At 38.5% G+C, this 18,319-nt stretch overlaps 1 protein-coding gene across 2 annotated transcripts in view; it reads left to right on the top strand.

The window, feature by feature from the left end:
• PMVK (phosphomevalonate kinase) overlaps positions 1 to 18,319 on the top strand; it is a 269,053-nt gene that overhangs the window by 23,743 nt on the left and 226,991 nt on the right. For both annotated transcript variants that reach the window (XM_044080131.1, XM_044080130.1), the window contains exon 2: positions 1,044 to 1,107. In XM_044080131.1, the coding sequence (XP_043936066.1) occupies positions 1,044 to 1,107 (64 nt within the window). The remainder of the gene's footprint in view (positions 1 to 1,043; positions 1,108 to 18,319) is intronic.

The raw sequence follows: 18,319 nt of genomic DNA, 5'->3' as shown, positions 1-18,319 counted from the left end.
CACTGTGATTCACTGCTTCCAGATGTAGACTCAAAATTATGGATGCCTTTTCCACTTGCTTTGCACTAAAGCCTTCTCACATTTAATTTTTGCTATGCACTTGGGGAATGTTTACAAACGGAATTTGTCCAAGTAATGTATAACTTAAATTTTGACACATTTTGTTTTTCACTACTCATCCTCACCACGCCTATGGTTTACTAGAGTCTGTATGGCTGTAATCACTTTTACTGTTTCATGTCTGCCATTGAATCTACCTAAATATTGTTTGTACAGCATTGCGTCTTAATAACATTTTCTTGTTTGTTTTTGTTTGTTTATTATACATTTTCAGGGTACTGATGTATAATATAACGTTCTTCTTTTTTTATCAGCTGTTGTCATAATTTTCCATTCTCTCTTTTGTATTTGTTGTGGAGCTTTTCTCACTGAACCTGTGCTAAACTGGATTATCTTGCCAGTACTTCATAGTAAAAATAAATGAACAAATTTAAAATTATTTTCGGTACATTTATCCCAACTCTGGAATGCACACATTCTTTCAGAGACCCTCATAAGTGTAATAACTGTCACTTTTCAAAAGCATATAACCAAAATCAGGATATTACTGATATATCACTGATATGACAATAAAACTGTTGGCCAGATATTTCAGTAAATAGTATAGTTTCAGCTAGTTTTTTGGCAACTGTGCATTTAAAACTATGGACAGAGACCGTAATGGTTGAAAAAAAATACAAGAAATCTGCATATTCGGAAATGTGTTTCTTTGATATCTAAACAGTTAAAGAATAAGTTATGTATAAAATTCTGTAAATTAAATAGAAAGTTTAGATAAAGTGTAGATAGTACTGTTTAATGTTATTCATCTGTCTCACCTCATTCCTGTTTGAGAAGTTTTATAATAGTTGTCTTTAAGCCCCTTTGAATATTGTTTGCTGAAGTGCAAGGAATTTTTACTGTGCCATATTACTAACGTGCTTTTTTTTCTGTATGCTGTATTGTGGCACTTACTAATTAAAAATAACTGGTTTTATTTCTAGGTTAGGAACAGAAACATGTGCCATTCTTCGTCTGTCTGGACCACTAAAACAGCAATATGCAAAGGTATTAACAATGCAATCATCGTTTTTAATTATTTCTACTATTTGTTGATCTCCAACAGGCTGGTTCTAGTTTGTCATCACTATTTTTAATTATTTCTTTCATCTGCTGATCTACAAGGTGCTGTTTCCAAATAAGATGCTTATCACCATTGTTTTTAATTATTTGTCCAGAAGATGCCATTTCTAACTAACGTGTTTATGTTGCAAAGACTGCATTTTCTGCTAGTGTCTTCAGGTTTGCTATAACTTGTACTGAGGTACATTGCCTCCTTTCCTGTAATATGCATGCCAGTCAGACACTGAAATTAAAGTTTATATGCATTAGCAAGAAAGTTGATTGATGACCAGTGACCTGAACTCCATCAACAAATCATTTCACATAGAATTGTCTGTATAAGAGTTTTTTATGTTTTGTTTTCTGTTCATGTTAGTAATGAAAGTGTTTTTTCAAATGGGTCCTGAGTGTGCAGGTGTTATCTGTTAGCAATGGTACAAATTTGATTGGGTGTCTTTCTTTCTTTCTCTCTCTCTCTCTCTCTTTTTTATGCATTTTTCCTAGACTATGCTCTTTTTCCTGTCATGGACGCACACATATGAATTTAAGTCTGCTATGAACACACTTTCATTCATATATGCCCATTTTTCAAATGTTTAGAGTTTAGGTGATAATGGAGAACACAGAATTGAACATAACTTTTGTCTGTGAATATGAATGTAAGTTATGCTAAGTCTAGTGTTTTCCATTATCGCTGTAATGTACTGTGTTGTAATAATAAACAAAGTGTGGCCTTTAAAACACTGACTATTTCCTCAAAGAAGGGAATTGACAGCACTTCAGGGGACAGGACCTAATAAATGGTGTTTTCAAAGGGAAACATCAACACTGTCTAACATATTGTACCAGCCTTCTCAATGCTTATTTTTTAATTTATGTCCCACATCAAACAACACTTGAGATGTGACGTGCCTCCTGGATATGAACTCCCCATCCCTAATGCTGTTTCACTAAATTTTGAAAGAAGGACCGATGGCTGTTTATCTAACTGCCTGAAAGAGGAGCTCACTTACAGAATGTAATTTTCAGTTGTTCCCTTAACTAAAAATAGCCTCACATGCTTCTTTACTGTTTATCAGTCACAATTGCAAGAGTCTTATGATTTAAAATGTTACGACAGCAGTGCACATGCATACTGCTATGTTTCTGCCGTAACACTTCAGCCGTCATGCAAAGACACTATTTCAGTCCAGTGTTCTCCATTATTGCCAGAGTGTCTAATACAGTGACTGGAATGGACCCCATTCCTGAATCAGGGTGCAGTTAAAGTTTATGAAATTAGTATTGCTTTAGTTTTTGATGTTTGCAAAAAGTGCTTATCTCAGCAACCATGATGTACCCAGAATTGCTTCCTTCTGCACATCATAAGGTGGTTACATGTACTGGAAGTATATTTAAGTATGCCTAAAAATCTTTTTTATTTGTCCTGTTGCTCCTACTACTGTTAGAACTGTTAGTGATGTTTATCCCACATTGCTGTAGTTTGTACTTACAAATCCTGGTATTTTATGACTTTGCGTCTCTCATTATATAAGACATTATAATTACTGGCTATAGCCGTATCCATGGTGAATGCTTCTTTTACCTTTTGTTTGTTAGATTACTATACCTGATTTTCTTGCATCTGTTTTCTGAACTGTTAGGATTGGGTGATCCCATACGATCCAAACTTAATTACTGACGTTAAAGCTATGTGGTTAAAAGTTTTCTGCCCTTCTCAGGTACTTGCGTATTGCAGTGTTTGCATAATTCCCTGTCTAGCTGACTTGTCACATTATTGTGTGTTTTGCTTTACAGACTCTCAGCCATTGAGTGTTTCACAACCAGCAATAAGATGTGTAACTTTTTCCTGTGTTTATGTCCTACTGTCATAGGCTACCATTATTAACCTTTCAACATTTGGTTTACATGCATCTTTCCTTAGACTACTGTGACAAATGTTGGCCAGTGTGTCATTGTCCTAGGAGCTCTCTGCACTTGCCAATATTCCTATAACCTTTCCAATTGTATTTTCTTATCTTCTGGATCTTTCTTTATAATCTTTCTTTTATTTTTGGCACTTTCTTTTGCTGTCTGATTCTCGTCTATTTCTGATTTGATTTCCCCTCTCACTCCTTTCCAAAATGGTACTGTTAAACTAAGCAAAGATGTCCTCTTAGACTCCATACTTTAGAGCTTTCACTACATTTGGATCTGATGAGCTCAACAAACGTTTATGCATTCCCACAATATGTAGACCTATTACTTGGAGTGAATTTCAAGGAAGCCCATACTTCTTTTGGACTGAGGGATTTATAATCTTGCGGTGCATTGCTTCTTGTATATCATTTGATAATTATGTGGAGCATTTTTCTTGTTTTCTTGTCCAAATGATTCATTGCTGTTTAAAGCCAGTCAATGATACCAAAGCTGAAAGTTAGAACAGGAAGAGCAATTTGATTTATAGCCTGGATTTTATTTCTTGATCCCAAAGTAGTTTAGTCTTCTGAAGTATTTATTTCATTCCTTTTTGTTCTCATATGTACATGCTGTATATGTACATTTATTGCCAACCCTGCATCTATTCCCAAATGTTTATATACCCCCCTCCTGTTCAAATTCCTTTGTATCACATTCCTGTCCCAGGGTGATATTTTCTTTTATTGGTGCTGCAACTTTCCTTTTACAACTGTTGTTTTCACATATTTATCAGGACAAAATGACATTCTTGTATCATCTGAGAATGTTTTAACCATTTGTACTTGTGCTTTCAGATCCTCATCTGATGAACTGTATAATTTTAAACTGACCACAAAAAAGCAGACAAGGTGTCTTTGAACAAGGACTATTTCAGGAAGTTATGCTGTAACCGTAGAGTAGTTTGTTAAGTAAGCAGCTTAATGGGTTACGGGCAAAACAAAACAGCAATGATGACAGACTCACCCTGGAATATCCCCCCTTTGAATTTTTATGCCTGGAATGATAATTTGCCCTTTGACATGATTTAGCTGCAAAGTGATTTGTTACTGTTTTATAGTCACTGCAGTGCAATTAATTGTTCAGTTTAGGTTGGTGCATCTTGTACATCTGTAAGGGTTCCATAATCTATGAATGGTGGAGTGCTGTTGAAATGTTTTTTTTTGTTTGTTTGTTTTAATCTATCCATGTTATATATAGAGCTGTTAAAAGGGGAAGAATCTCTTTTGCTTTATTAAGCAATCGATGTTCTTTTGTTCCACATAACTTTCTTTTGTTCAGGTTTTTGTTCGAGTGCCATGAATGAATTGTTATCATGTGGCTACAAACTGTTTCTGCATCAATTCCAGTATATAATGTATATGTTGTTGGAAGGCATATTATTGGTCTACAGTTTTTAGGATGGTTTGCAGGTTCAATTAAGGCTGAGTATGTTTTTTTCCTGGTATTAACCAGTTTGGTGCCTGTTCAGGATGTGCATATAAGTTCATTTTTATTTGGAGCTAAATTTTTGTGCAAAGATGTTAATACCTTTCATAAGTTCATATGTTTATACTAGGCTAATGACCTCCATGATCTTTATAAACCTAGTCACGCAACCCAACACAGTTTTCTCCCCATGTATGTTGGACACCTATATTGTGAGGTATATTAATTGGGAGGTAGTTGTGGGTTATGTGGAGGGGGGGGTTAGTTTGGGATTAGTTTACTTACTGCCAACCTATGTCCATCAGAGACAATGGGTCCATATTTGGGGGGGTGAATTTGTGATTTTTCATCAGATGATCAAGGTTTCATTTAAATAGTATCAGGGGTGAATTCTGCTTTACATGGACGAGGAGCTTATTCCATAATGCAGGCATCCTTTGAGATACATATTGGTCTGTCCAGCATGTTCTGTTAGTGTTGCAGGCAAAGTTCTGGTCCTTGGATGTAGTGTTCCTGGTACTGTTTGTTTTGTGGATGTATAAGAAATCAATCAGAACTGGATCTGAGGATGCCTTTTATGCCAGGCATAGATCGCCTGTCAGTGGCCTGTAGGAGAAGGAGTACAGAGACAGGACTTTAGGATAATCTGTGTAGGGCAGGGTATTTATTCCTGGTGAGGGGCCTTTGAGGGCAATCTAACTGTTGCATGTGCCTGGTTAAGTACATGCTGAAGGGATCATTTTACTAAATGATGGGCCTGATAAGGGCTGAGTAGAGTGGTACTACAGCTTCCTTGGACGTGGAGGCCATACTCTTGCTTATAAGCTGGGCAACATAGAATGATTATCTTACTAAATTGGATACTTGTTGGTCGAAGGCCAAATTGCTGTCTACATGTATTTCTATATCCCTAACTACCTTGTCAACTCTTAGGAGAGTTTTACTGATGGAGTAATTAGCTTGGTTGGAAGATTACCCAAAGGGCACTATAATGCCTTTCTTTGTGTTGAGCTTTAGTCTGTGGCTTTGCCACCAATTTGTCATATTCTCTTGTAGGATGTTGGTGTTGTGGGGTTATCTATGTTCACTCCCAATTTACAGTCATCTGCGAACGTAGACATCAAACAGGAGTGGGCCCACCACGGAGCCCTGGGGTACTCTGCTGGTGAACAGTCTCCTGGTAGAAGTGGTCTCACCACTACTGACTTCCTGGGTCCCATCTGCTTGCTAGGGAGCAATCTAGCATATTATGTAGAGATTTATAGCAAGTTCTGAGAGTTTGGCAACAATACCTGAGTCAAGTATTTTATTGAAAGCCTTGGCCAGGTCAAGATAGAGGGTGTGTGCCATTTTTCACTTGATCTATATCCTTGGTGACCCTCTCAAAGATGCCTACCAGGTTGAGTAGGCAAGACCTTCCCTTAACAAAGTCAAAGTGGGATACGTCCATTGTCTATAGGTTGCCAATGTCTTCACTGATCATTTGCATAAAAATTAATTACACAACTTTGTATGTTACACTTGTCAGACTGATGGGTAAAGCTAAATTAACTCTGTCTCATGCCTACCTCCTTCCTACACTAATGTATAGCTGTCACATCCTTACTAATCTAAATTCCTCTCTTAGCTAAACTTGAATCAACCTACAACAAGGTGGCCAGATTTGCTGCTAATCAATCTCATAGGTCCCACTACTATATCTCCTTAAGACTCTTAGAATGGTTAGAATTACCCCACCAGTTCCTCATCTCTCAACTACAGTTAATGCACTCTTTCTGTCCTAGACTCACTCCTATAATCTCTAAATACTCCCCAACTAGATCTCTATGCAGCTCTGAATAAGAGCTGCTACAGATATATAAACTCAAGACCAAAACTGGCTGCAACCTTTTCAGCCAGAACCCAGCCATATCATGGAACAAACTCTCCCTTGAAATTAGATCCCTCACGCACCCAAAAAAATTCAAAACCGCTACCAGAAAATACATTCAAGCTCACTGGTCCTGCCACTGCACTCACCCTCCTTAAACTGCTTCCCTAGGCTACTTATGCCCCCCATTTAAGGACTCCCCTCATACACACACTCTCTTCCTACTTAATCTCTCTAGCCCCTTTTTCTTGAGCTTTTATTCAAAACTGCCTCCTTTACCTTACTCTTGCTACCTTACTCTTCCTCTCAGTTCTTCTCCCTCCTTTTACCTCTACCTAATCTCCAGGACAATTTTTGACAACAGTTTATGTTTTGTAATTCAACAGCCTTGTATATATGTATATATTGTATTTCTTTTTGTTTCTCCGTCTGCAATTGTTTGCTTTATTATGATGCTTTATTATAACATCTCATTCCTTGAATATGTTGGATTTAATAACAGTATTGTTTTTCATACTAATATTATATTTCACTGTTGGATCTTTTCTCCCTGGGACTCCACTGAAAATGAGCCGCTCAGCTCAGTTGGACTAACCCGGTCAACAAATGTAAAATAAATTTAAAAAAAAAGGGTCTGTAGATCCTGAGGTTGGTTGATGGCCCAAGCTTATAGAGAGGGATCATCATTGAGGCCCTCTATTCTCCTTGAAAGTAAACTGTTTTCAGGCTGTAATTGAAGAGTGCCTCTAGTGGTACGTCTAGGTCATATTTTGTACTATTTAGGAGGCAACTTGGGACATTGTTGGAGCCCTTTGAAGCAGTGTTTTTGGCCTGAGCAAATGTAATCAAGACCTAAACCCTGTTGATAGTTGAGATATGTTAGAAGGGATTTTACATTGGGATGGTGGGGAGAATGGAGGGTTGTACCTAAATTTCTCAGCCAGAAAATTCGCTATGTCTTAGAGATTGTAAAGTAATGGAATGGGAAGGCCAAGAATTCATTTGGACTGCAGGCTGAAGATTGCCTTCCCTATCAAGGATTGATATCAGAGTATAGGCAAGGAGAAAATCATAGGGGACAGTAAGTGAAAAACCACTACTGGTAGGGTTTTTTGTAGAATCTAGAACAGAAGCTGATGTTAAAAAAGGGATAATTACCAGGACATTTAAAATATTGCATGATAATTATAGGAATCAATCGGAGGAGATTTGTAAGGATTGGGAAGAAAGATGTGACAGGCAGTTCATGAAGAAACATTGGGAGGATATATGTATGGCTCCCAAGTATACAACAAAGTCTAGAAGATTTTGGATCTTTGCTTGGAAGTGTTTGCGTAGGTATGTTTATACCCCAGGCAGATTCCAAAGAATTTTTCATCAGGTAGATTGTAAATGTTGGAGGTGTGATGGGGAAGAAAGAGGTAATTGGGGACATATTTTTTGGGAGGGTAATCAGTTGACAGACTTTAAAAATTCTCTGCAGACTACTCAGTTAGAAATACTCTTTGAGCATATTGGGTAACTAAGAGTGTTCTTTTTTACCAAGTCCATGAAACGTTGTGCTTGTGAGTTAGAGGCAGTGTGTATATTTCCCAGTCTATAGAAGGCAGTTAAAAATCTCCCATGAATAGGGTACCTGTTTGGATGTTGAGTGCCTCAAGTAGGTCTAGGTGCAAGTTGTGAGCTTCATTAGTCATACAGGTTGACGTGTAGCTGGCCAGGACATGGTAAGGAGCCTTGTGTATGGAGACTTGTATGTGGAGGAACTCCAGAGCATCATCCTGTTTAACGAGCCTGGAATTGTATTTGCTGCTAAAGTAGATTGAGACACCACCACCTTTAGTCCCATCTTTGTTGCTGTGGTCTAAATGTATGAAAGGCACTGGAGCCTTGCTCTGCCAGAGTATTTCCTGTGACTTTAACCCAAGTCTTGGTAACAGCACACATGTCTACATTCTCCAGGGTTATGAGAGCTTGTAGGGTGTGGAGTTTCTTGTTTAGGCTCCTAGAATTGTGCAGTAACACCGTAAGATTGCTATAAGTTTTCTTTGCTAAGTTGCTAGTTTTGTCATTTTGACATTGCCTAAAAAAGGCTCAAAGGGGGTGGATAAAGGTTTATGGAATTTCCAAAAGCCCGGGGTCACAGGCGCAGACCATCCTTGACAAAACACCGTGGTCTGTTAACCATGTCCTCCCATCCTGTGATAGATATAGGATCCCATTGCAGAGGCACCAGAAACTAAGACAATTTTTAAAATCAGTCATTTTGTCTGCATACTGTGTTATCATCCTTTGTAAAGGTAGAATGCTGCTTAATGCAAGATACGTACCTGTCTGTGACACACATACAGAGAGAGCCATAAAGTCTCTTTCCATAGTGCCCAGTGATGTACATCTCTGGTCATTTATACCCACATGGACTGTGATAGAATCCCCTTGGTACCTGTGGTGCAGTGACTTGAGGGCATGTGTGATTTTTGCGGATCCTAGTTACAGATAGGCTGTTAACCATTCTTTTCTGTTTGTCCATCCTGGTGAGAGGGACATCTGTGTCATACAGTTGAATCCCCTATGACATGAGTACTAGGTAAAGTGTTTATTTGCCTTATGTGCTTTGTTCTTTTGGGACAATTAGGTGTAAGTTTATGCATGTTTTTTGGCATTGCATTTGCTATGTGCTTAAGTGATTGCTGAGGATACGTGTTGCTATTTGATGGTTTAAGAAGTCTTTGAGGTTTGGGAAGGTGTCTTTTAATTGCCTCAGTGAAAGAAGTTCTGTGTTGTATGGTGAGCAGTATATGTAAATGTAGTGTGTGTGTCTTTCACAACCATGTAAGAAAGCGAGATATTTGCCTCCAAAGAAGTTATGTTTGTAGTCTCTTTAAGGAATAAAAGGTTGTCCAAGTACATGAGACAATTGCTACATTGTTTCAGGATGCCCATGTCTACCAACTGGCCACAGAGACATTAAGAAATTGCATATTCATGTTGTCAGGACCAGTATTAGGGTTTGGTTATTACAGTTCGGGGACTTGGTTTTACCAGAGCTAAACCCTGAGTTTTTCAGTTAAGAGCTTTTCTTAATTTTGCCTCAGTTTCTCCAGCAGTTAATTTCTTCCATGTCATATTCTCTGTTAGAACTTGTTACTGATGCTTTTAACTTTTCTATCCATTTGGCATCTTTGTTATGTATAAACAGGGACTTCAAAAATGTTTCTGAGACATGTACCTATCTCTTCTTCTTTTTTTTTTGTTTTTTTTTGTTTTTTTTTGTGAGTGTTTCTTTTGCTACCCATTTCTTTGCAAAACATTTTTGGGTCAAACATGAAATGCTTGTTTGTACTTTTCTATATGTTTATCTGCATATCTTCTAAGTTTTTTTCTGCTTGTGCTGATATATTTAGTTTATTGTTGTAAATAGTGTAAGATAGATCCTGTTCTGTTTTAATATTGTGCTGCTTTTACTTCAGCTATCTTTCTAAGAGTTTTGATGATCTGTCCTATTTTCTGAATTCGTCTAAAACAATTAAAACAAGGTATTAGTGTTAAACGATTTTTCTGTTCAGTGCTTCCGTGGTGGCATTCTACTTGGTTCCCTTACATTTCTTTGTTACTCTACATGTTTGTGGTAGCACTTCATCTGTTATTAGTCTGTTCGCACAGTAGTATATTCTGTTTATATCACATGCATGTTTTTTTCTCTTGGTAGTCCAAATTACTGTGTTTATCTGTCTTACCAGTCTTTTAACAAATTTGAATCTAATTTACTTTCTTTTATCTTTATCAGTCATTTATCTTACTACATCTGTCCTTCTGTATTAAAAGAAGCAGATCTTTCCTTAATTAACTTTCTTCTTGAATGAGAACATCTTCTTTTCTTTCTGTTTTGGGATCTGAATGGAGGGAATCTGCAAGAAAAATTGAGTTGTATTGCAGGAAATGAGTTCATCCTAAAGTCATGCCGAGCACATTAATGTGGTGAACCTTGGTTTTACAAAATATTACCAAGATTACACAGAAGTATTGACTGTACTTTCTATGTCAAAAGGAGATATGTCAAAAAATAAAAAAAAGATTATCCTTTTACCTGTGCAACCAAAGAAGTTCCCAATCCTAGTGTAGACATTAATGTCAGGACTGGACAAAGAACATGGAAAAATTCCTACCACAGGGTAACGTTAGGCCGAGTGTGAGGGTGACCCTCCCCCATACACTATAGAAGGAAGTAGTAAGTCACAAAAAAAAAAAAAAAAAAATGATAGACCACACAAGTGACAATAAAATGGACTATAGAGGATAAGGAAGAAATTATGTATATTATCTTCTTAATGTCTAGGCCTGTCTCTGTAAATCGTTTTTTCATTCACTTCCATTTGAGGATTTTTTTTGGGGGGGAGGGTGTGAGGAAATTCAATCATAAATCTTTTAAGAAGCAATTTCTTGTAGCCAAACTGTGCTGCAACACATATAAACTGATAAAACCTAATGTAAACATGCTACATGCTACTTTATTAGAAATGTATAAAAATGTGTAACATTCTATTTTAAAAGGTTCCTAAGCAGTTATTGTAGAATATGTGCATGTGTTGTACCTTTAATAAGCATTTCCAAGGATAGCACTTGCTAGCTTCAGTGCCATTTTGAGAGTGCAGCCAGTGTGTGAGCATGTATGAGAGGGATAGTCAGTTTGTTTATAAGTTTATCTAAGTTAACGGTACTAAGCCTCAATCCTGATGTGTTTGTACATAATAAAGCTGCTTGAACAGAACTCACATATGTTCGGCTGTTTTATCCTGACCAGACAAGCGACATGGTGTCAGAAGTAGGATTCCAGAGACTGCTCTACAGAGCTATGAGGTGCAGAGTTAACAGTGAAGGTAAATTAAGAAAACCGAGAGCAAAAAAGAGCCAGAAACAAGCTAAAGGTAATGAAAACTTGCACCAGAGATTACTTTATTAAAAAGATAAAACTGAGCATAACAAGGGTACAGGACACATTATTAAGGAAAAGAATAACACAGAAACATTTATTAAACAGACAAAAGGCACAAAAGTTTATTAATTAAACAAAATGTTTGAAGTTAAGATATTTGATAAAATAATCCAAAAAGCACATAGGAAATTCAGTCTCACCTCAGAATTGCAAAATGAGCATGTTTAAAGTAAAACAAGCACAAGAAAAGAGATTAAATGGGCCAAACTAATATAATAAAGGCAAGAGAGGACACAGTAAACAATAAAGCAAGGTGACTGGATGTTTTTTGGCAAATTACTGTGTTTTGGCGTAAACTGCTATTTTGTATTGAATGAAGCAATTCAGGGCATAACTAGAGTTGTTTGAAGTATTGCAAAGTGTGTAATGTTGCTTACAGTGAATGTTTATTACTATGCATTTATTCTGAAGAGTTTATTGTGTGCAAAGTGCAACTATTTTGTGAAGTGCAGTCAAAATACAGCTATTTCGAAAAGTTACTTGCGCTGGGTGTGTCTGCAAAGGGCTGCCATTACAGAGTGTTTCTTGCATGCAAAGAGTTATTTAGCAAAGTACAGCCATTTTGGAAGGGTTTCAGTGTACTGTGTGATGTTTATTTGCAATGTGCAGTAACTTTGAATTGTTGCTTATTCTGAACTTCTTCTGCTAGTGCAGTTATTTGAAATGTTTCTTACACTAATAAGAGGAGATTTCTCAAAGTACAGAAATTTCAAGAGTGATCTTGTACCACGGAGACTTATTTCACAAAGTGTTTCACAAAGTTCAGTTATTCAGAGGCTTATTGTGCTGTTGGGCATAGTTACAAGTACTGGCATAAATTTCTGGCATATGTGTGTGTGTGTGTGTGTGTGTGTGTGTGTGTGTGTGTTTGTGCAGACTTGCAAAAGCCTTAACTGATGTGGTAATATGGCAGTGGCATTTCGTAGACCAGGTCCACTTGTATTTGATCAAAATATTGCAGAGAATTGGAGAATATTTGAGCAAGAATACGATATTTTCATACAGGCAATTTATTCTGACAAAAATACACACACACCAAGACATTCATTTTGCTAAACCTACCTAGGTCAGAGGGCATTGAAAGAGAGCGTTCATTTGTTTTTGTACAAGCAGTATATTAGGAGAGGGTGAAAACCATCATATTGTTTTACAGGTTGAATCAAGGGAAGACCCTAAGTGTTTGAAATGCAAATTCAGAGAAATGTGCAACCCCCGAAATGTAAAATTAGAGCCAACTAACTGGTACACTGAAGACTTGAACAAAAAGCCAGTATATGAAGATACAAATCCACCATCAGAAAAACAGACTTTAATGCAGCAAATCTTTCAGTTAAACAACCTTTCTCAATGCTAAAACAGTACATATCACATTACAATACATTTAAATAAGATCCAAAAGGTAATGTGACCACAGCCAACAAATCACACTATACCATCAATTAAAACTTTTCTAAAACATCCTTAAAGGTGTACATTACAAATCTGCTGTTGTATTTTGACAAGCACAGGTTTAATACTGTCTACATTGTTTAAGCCAGGTTCAAAATCTGCATGGAACCTGACAATCCACTCATATTATTTATTCAGATCACCACCTCTAGGTCCCTTCTGTACACTATTTGTCACGCTAAATTTAAAACTATGATCCACACCATTGTACATGATGTGCTTAAACAGTGCATTATTCTCATTATTTCTTCTTATTTCTAACTTATGCTCTGTTATACGCTCTTTTAGTTTCCATGTGGTCTTTCCTATGTGAAATGAGTGACATTTTGCACATGTAGCAAGACAGACCTTGTTAACACTATTACAGGTAGCAACACAGTTAAAGTTAAACTGCTTATTGGACACTGTGTGGACAAATTTGTCACTGTTGTGCTTAATAATGTCATCACAACAACTACAGCGCATATACCCATATGTACCAGGTTTATTGCTCAACCTTACTTTTTTTATATCCTTGAAATCAACCCCCGAAATATGCAACCCCCAGACAAATGTTACATTGAAGAGGCATTTGTTTTACACAAGAGCTCAAGCCAGGAGAAACTTCTGCAGCTTATATTACTGATCTGAGAAACAAAGGTAAAATGTGCAGGCTTGGTGATTTAAAAGATGAGTTAATAAAGAACAGGCTTGTATGTGGTATTAATAGTGCTGCTGTGAGAAAGATTTTGCTTCATGACAGAGATTTAACGCTGAATAAAGCTATAAAGATTTGTCAAATCAATGAAGTTACCGAAAGGCACAGAGGTATGTTTGCAAGTGATAAGAGCATGATTTCAGCAGGTTCCAGAGCAAATGTAGACAGCATACAGCATGTGGCTAGCAGAAACAGGCCTATACACATGGCAGTTGCAGCCCCTGTGTGTGTTGCAAGGAAGACCAGTAGTCTTCCAGCAAGTTCTAATACTAGTTCAGTTAAAGGAGCATGCTCAGTGCAGTACAAGGGTAAGTTAGCAAAACCCAAATCCAGCTTTATTGTTAACTGTCACAATTGTGGTGCCAGCCATGAGTCTAAAAGAGAAAAGTGTTTAACATTTGGTCAACAATGCCACAAGTGCAAAAAATTGAACCATTTTCAAATGTTTTGCAAATCAAGTTGTTGTTGTTGTTATTGTGTCTTTCGGCTTTTCCCGGTTAGGGATCGCCACAGCAGAACTCCGGTCCGCTAATGATTGGCAGTAGATTTTTACATGCCGAGTTGCCAGCTCTGACATACAACCTTCAACGAAGGTACGCCCATTCACGCATGCCTCCACACAGAAGGTGCTTTAGCTGAGAATCGAACAGGACAACATCTTACTGTGAGGCGACAATGCTACCGCAGCACCACCATTGCAGTTGCTGTTTTGTAAATCAAGTAAACCTAACTTAAATAAATAAATATAAATTAATATATTTATTTATTTATAAATAAAGGTCACTTAAAAAGCAAATTGATCATATAGAAAGCTTCAACTACTTTCTGTACAGATGTTGGTGAAAAGATTAATGCAGTAGCTTTATTGGTAAGGATGAAGTGTTTTGTACTGTCCTGATCCATGGTAAACCCACCGAGCTCAAAGTAGAGACTGGTTCAAAGTGTAATGTTATGTCAGCCAAAACATTTGCTAAAGTGAGAGCTGTTGAGCAACTTAATGTGGCCAGTTGTGCGAAACTTGTTGCTTGTAGAGGTGAAGAAATTCAAACTGAAGGCTCAGTAGTGCTTTCATGTTATTTGGCTGGGAACAGTTACAAGATGTTCTTCGTCTTCCCTTGCTGCAGTCCTGCGCCATTTCAGTCTTTTCTTTTTTTGCATGGTCAGAAGCAATTTTGTGCAGTGCAGGTTGGGCGTGTTTTTTTTTTTTTTTCCGAATTTTTTTAGACCGACAGAGTTGAGAGTTATAAAACCCTGGGGAACATTTTTTTTTTTTTTTCTTGCCTCAGTATATACGGGATGTCGAAAAAGTGAATAACTGTATTTCATTGTGTATACCCTTGTTTAGGCCTGAGCACGACGTTGTAGGCTTGGATTGTGCTAGGTTAGTGTTTGGGACAAAACAGTGAAGTCTAGGGTGAGGAACCCTTCTGTTTCCAGAGCTTCTTTAGAGGAAGGCCAAGTTCAGCTGGCTGAAGATTTGATTACTCTGATTAGAGGTTCTATGCCCCCACCTGATAAGAGGCCTAGGGTGGAACAGGAGTTTGATAGTTTTGAACAGTGTTCACAGGCTTCAGAGTCTTCTGTGGAAGACTTGCAAGAGTTTCCTGCTTATTCTGATTCTGATGTGGATGATTCCACTCCTTCAGCTTCTCCTCCTGAGGATTTTTCATTTTCAGAGACTCTTCACTCCATGAGGGAGCACTTTAAATGGGAAGGCCAAGATTACTCTGACTCCAGAAAAGCTATTCCTCCTGTGTTGAATGTGGTGGAGGATGTTTTTGCAGAGGCTTCTCTGAACCCTGATTCCTTGCCTCCTGCTCCTGTTAAACCTGATAGGTATTATAGGGTGCCCGAAGCTCATAAGTATTTGTTTAAGAGTCCCAGGGCGGACCCAGAAACTGTTTCTCAGGGGCCTAAAGGTGTTAAAGCTTCTGTTGTTAAAAATCCTGTACCCTCTGATAAAGAGGCAAGGGCTTTGGATAGGTGGGGTAAGAAAGTATATACTTCTTCCACTCTAGCCATGAGGAATTGTCAATTTCATATGCTGAAATATCAGAATTATCTCCTTTCACAATTGAAATCTAAGGTGGATGCTAAGGTATTGAGTGTAAAGAATTGCTGGATTTGGTTCATGTGTCTGAACAAGTGGGTAAGCATTCTTTGCAGTGTGGTTTTGATGCTGTTCAGGCCTCCTCGAGGGTGGCTGCTACTAGTTCTGTTCTTCGCAGACATGCATGGTTGAAGGATCAGAATTTGGCTGAGCATGTTAAGACCAGGATTTTGGATGCTCCTTTACAGTCTGATGTGTTGTTTGGACCGCCTGTGGAAGCAGTTTTAAAGAAAATGGAGGACAAAGCTAAGTCTATGCAGACTGTTAAAGATTTTTGCAGGTGCAGCCTCCAAGTTTAGTAGAAATTGGCCTGCTAAGGGGTGGACATATCCTGCTTATGGTTCCCAGTCTAGGGGTAGATCTAGATCAGACAGTTCACCTGCTCAGACTTCTGGTGAGGGCAGAACCAATGACCTGCTTTTTCAGCTGCCAGTGGACTAGGAAGATTGTCTCTTTTCAAAGAAAATTGGGATTTAAAAACTCAAGACAGATGGGTGCTGGATATCATTCATCACGGTTACAGATTTTATTTCCACACAATGCCCCCTTTCAGAGGCATGCCAGATGTTCCTCCTCCACAGAGAAAAGAGGCTCACATGCAAATTTCTCAGTTACTCCAGATAGGGGCCATTCAGCCAGTCCCTGTATCAGAAAGGAGACCAATTTTGGATTTATCTATCCTCAACACTTATCTGGACATTCCCAAGTTCAAGATGTTGACGTTACAGCAACTGTTACCTCTGCTGGGCAAAGATCACTGGATGGTAACTTTGGATCTCAGGAAGCTTACCTTCATGTGCCTATAAGGCTAAGTTGCAGAAAGTATCTGAGGTTTCAACTGGAGATTTTCATTATCAGTTCTCTGCATTGCCTTTTTGCTTATCTACTGCGCCCAGAGTATTCACAAAGGTTCTGGCTCCAGTGATAGCTTACTTCAGGCTTCAAGGCATTCAAATCTATCCTTACTTGGACGACTGCCTGATTCTGGCTCAAGAAAAGGAACACCTTCTACAACATCTGGAATATGTCATAGCAGTGCTAAGATGCCTAGGAAATAAAGTCCAGTCTAGTACCCTCTCAAGACATGTGCTTTCTGGGTGTGAGACTGAATACAGCAGCCCAGATGGCCTTTTTAACCCCGGACAAACAAAAGAGTCTGTCACTTTACTTCCATCAACTATCTCATCAGTCTGACTGCAAGGACAGTCCTTCTAGCATTAGGGTTCATGGCATCTTGTATTCTGGTGCTTCCCAATGCCAAACTGCATATGAGGAAGCTGCAATGGTATCTCAAAATGTATGGACACAGCACTGCCAAGATTTGGACACTGTCATTCAAATAATACCTTGCCTTCAAAAGGAATTCTTGTGGTGGGCTCAGGAATGTCACCTAAACAAGGGACTCTCTGTGCCAGAGGCAGAGTTCAGATTTTAACGACATGATGCTCGACACACTGCTGGGAGCTCATCTAAATGGAAAGTGGATACAAGACAAGTGGCCTGCCAGACTACAGCATCTACATATCAATATGAAGGAGATGTTAGCAGTCCAGTTTGCATTGATCCAGGGCAGGTGTTGATTCTGACAGACAACACAACTGTCATGTGGTACATCAACAAGCAAGGGGAACACATTCTTATCCTCTATGCAGGCAAGCAATGATTTTATGGCAACTGACTCTTCAGGCAAGGTTTCTGCCAGGAGCACAGAACTCCTAGCAGATGTATTAAGCAGACAAATCATGGATCCCCACAGTGGAAACTGGATCTTCATGTATTTCAGAAATTGACAGTGTCCTGGGGGAACCAGAGATGATCTGTTTTCTTCTCCACTAAACCACCAGCTGCCAAAGTATTGCACAAAAGGGTTTCATCACACAGCTTGGAAAGTGGATGCTCTGTCTTTCAGTTGGAAAAACCTTCATGTCTATGCCTTTCCACCTCTACCTCTTCTTCCAAAGGTATTACTAAAGGTCAGACAAGACAGGCCAAGGATGATTTTGATAGCTCCAGATTGGCCTCAACACTGGTACCCACTTCTAAGGAGTCTTGTAAAGAAGCCTCCATGGCCTTTACCTCTGATTCCTCATCTGTTATCTCAGAAGGACGGTCATCTGCTCAATGTCAAGCTTCAATCTCTTCATCTCACAGCTTGGCATATTCTGTGTTGCAGCTTCCTCAACAAGTTTTAAATGTGATTATGGAAGCTAGAAGGCCTAGTACTAGGAGAGTGGAAGAGATTTTTATTTTGGACAGCAAAGAATTTGGAGATTTCAGAGCCTAATTTGAGTGTGGCTCTTCAATATCTTACTGAATTATTGGACAAAGGTTTGTCCTTCTCTTCCCTAAAGATTCATGCTGCAGCAATTTCAGCTCACTATGATTGTGACCCACCTTTGTTATCCTTTGTTCAAGCAGTTTCTTAGAGGGGCAAAGAATATAAGACCCCCGGAGCTCCTACTCCTGCTTGGGATCTCAATTTTGTGTTGGAAAAGAGCCTGCAGCTACTGCTGAATTGAAATATTTGTCATGGAAGACTGCTTTCTGTTGGCTATTACTTCTGCAAGAAGGGTGGTCTGAGTTGCAGCCCTTATGGCAGTAGAGGCCCTTTTGATTTTCCATAAGGACAGGGTATCAATCCTTCCTTTATGCCTA

The sequence above is a fragment of the Protopterus annectens genome, chromosome 8.part0 (assembly GCF_019279795.1).
Source record: "Protopterus annectens isolate FY-2018-M chromosome 8.part0, PAN1.0, whole genome shotgun sequence".
In the NCBI taxonomy this organism is placed as follows: domain Eukaryota; kingdom Metazoa; phylum Chordata; order Ceratodontiformes; family Protopteridae; genus Protopterus; species Protopterus annectens.
Note: the sequence above shows the minus strand (reverse complement) of the source record. Positions and strands in the feature narration are given on the sequence as shown.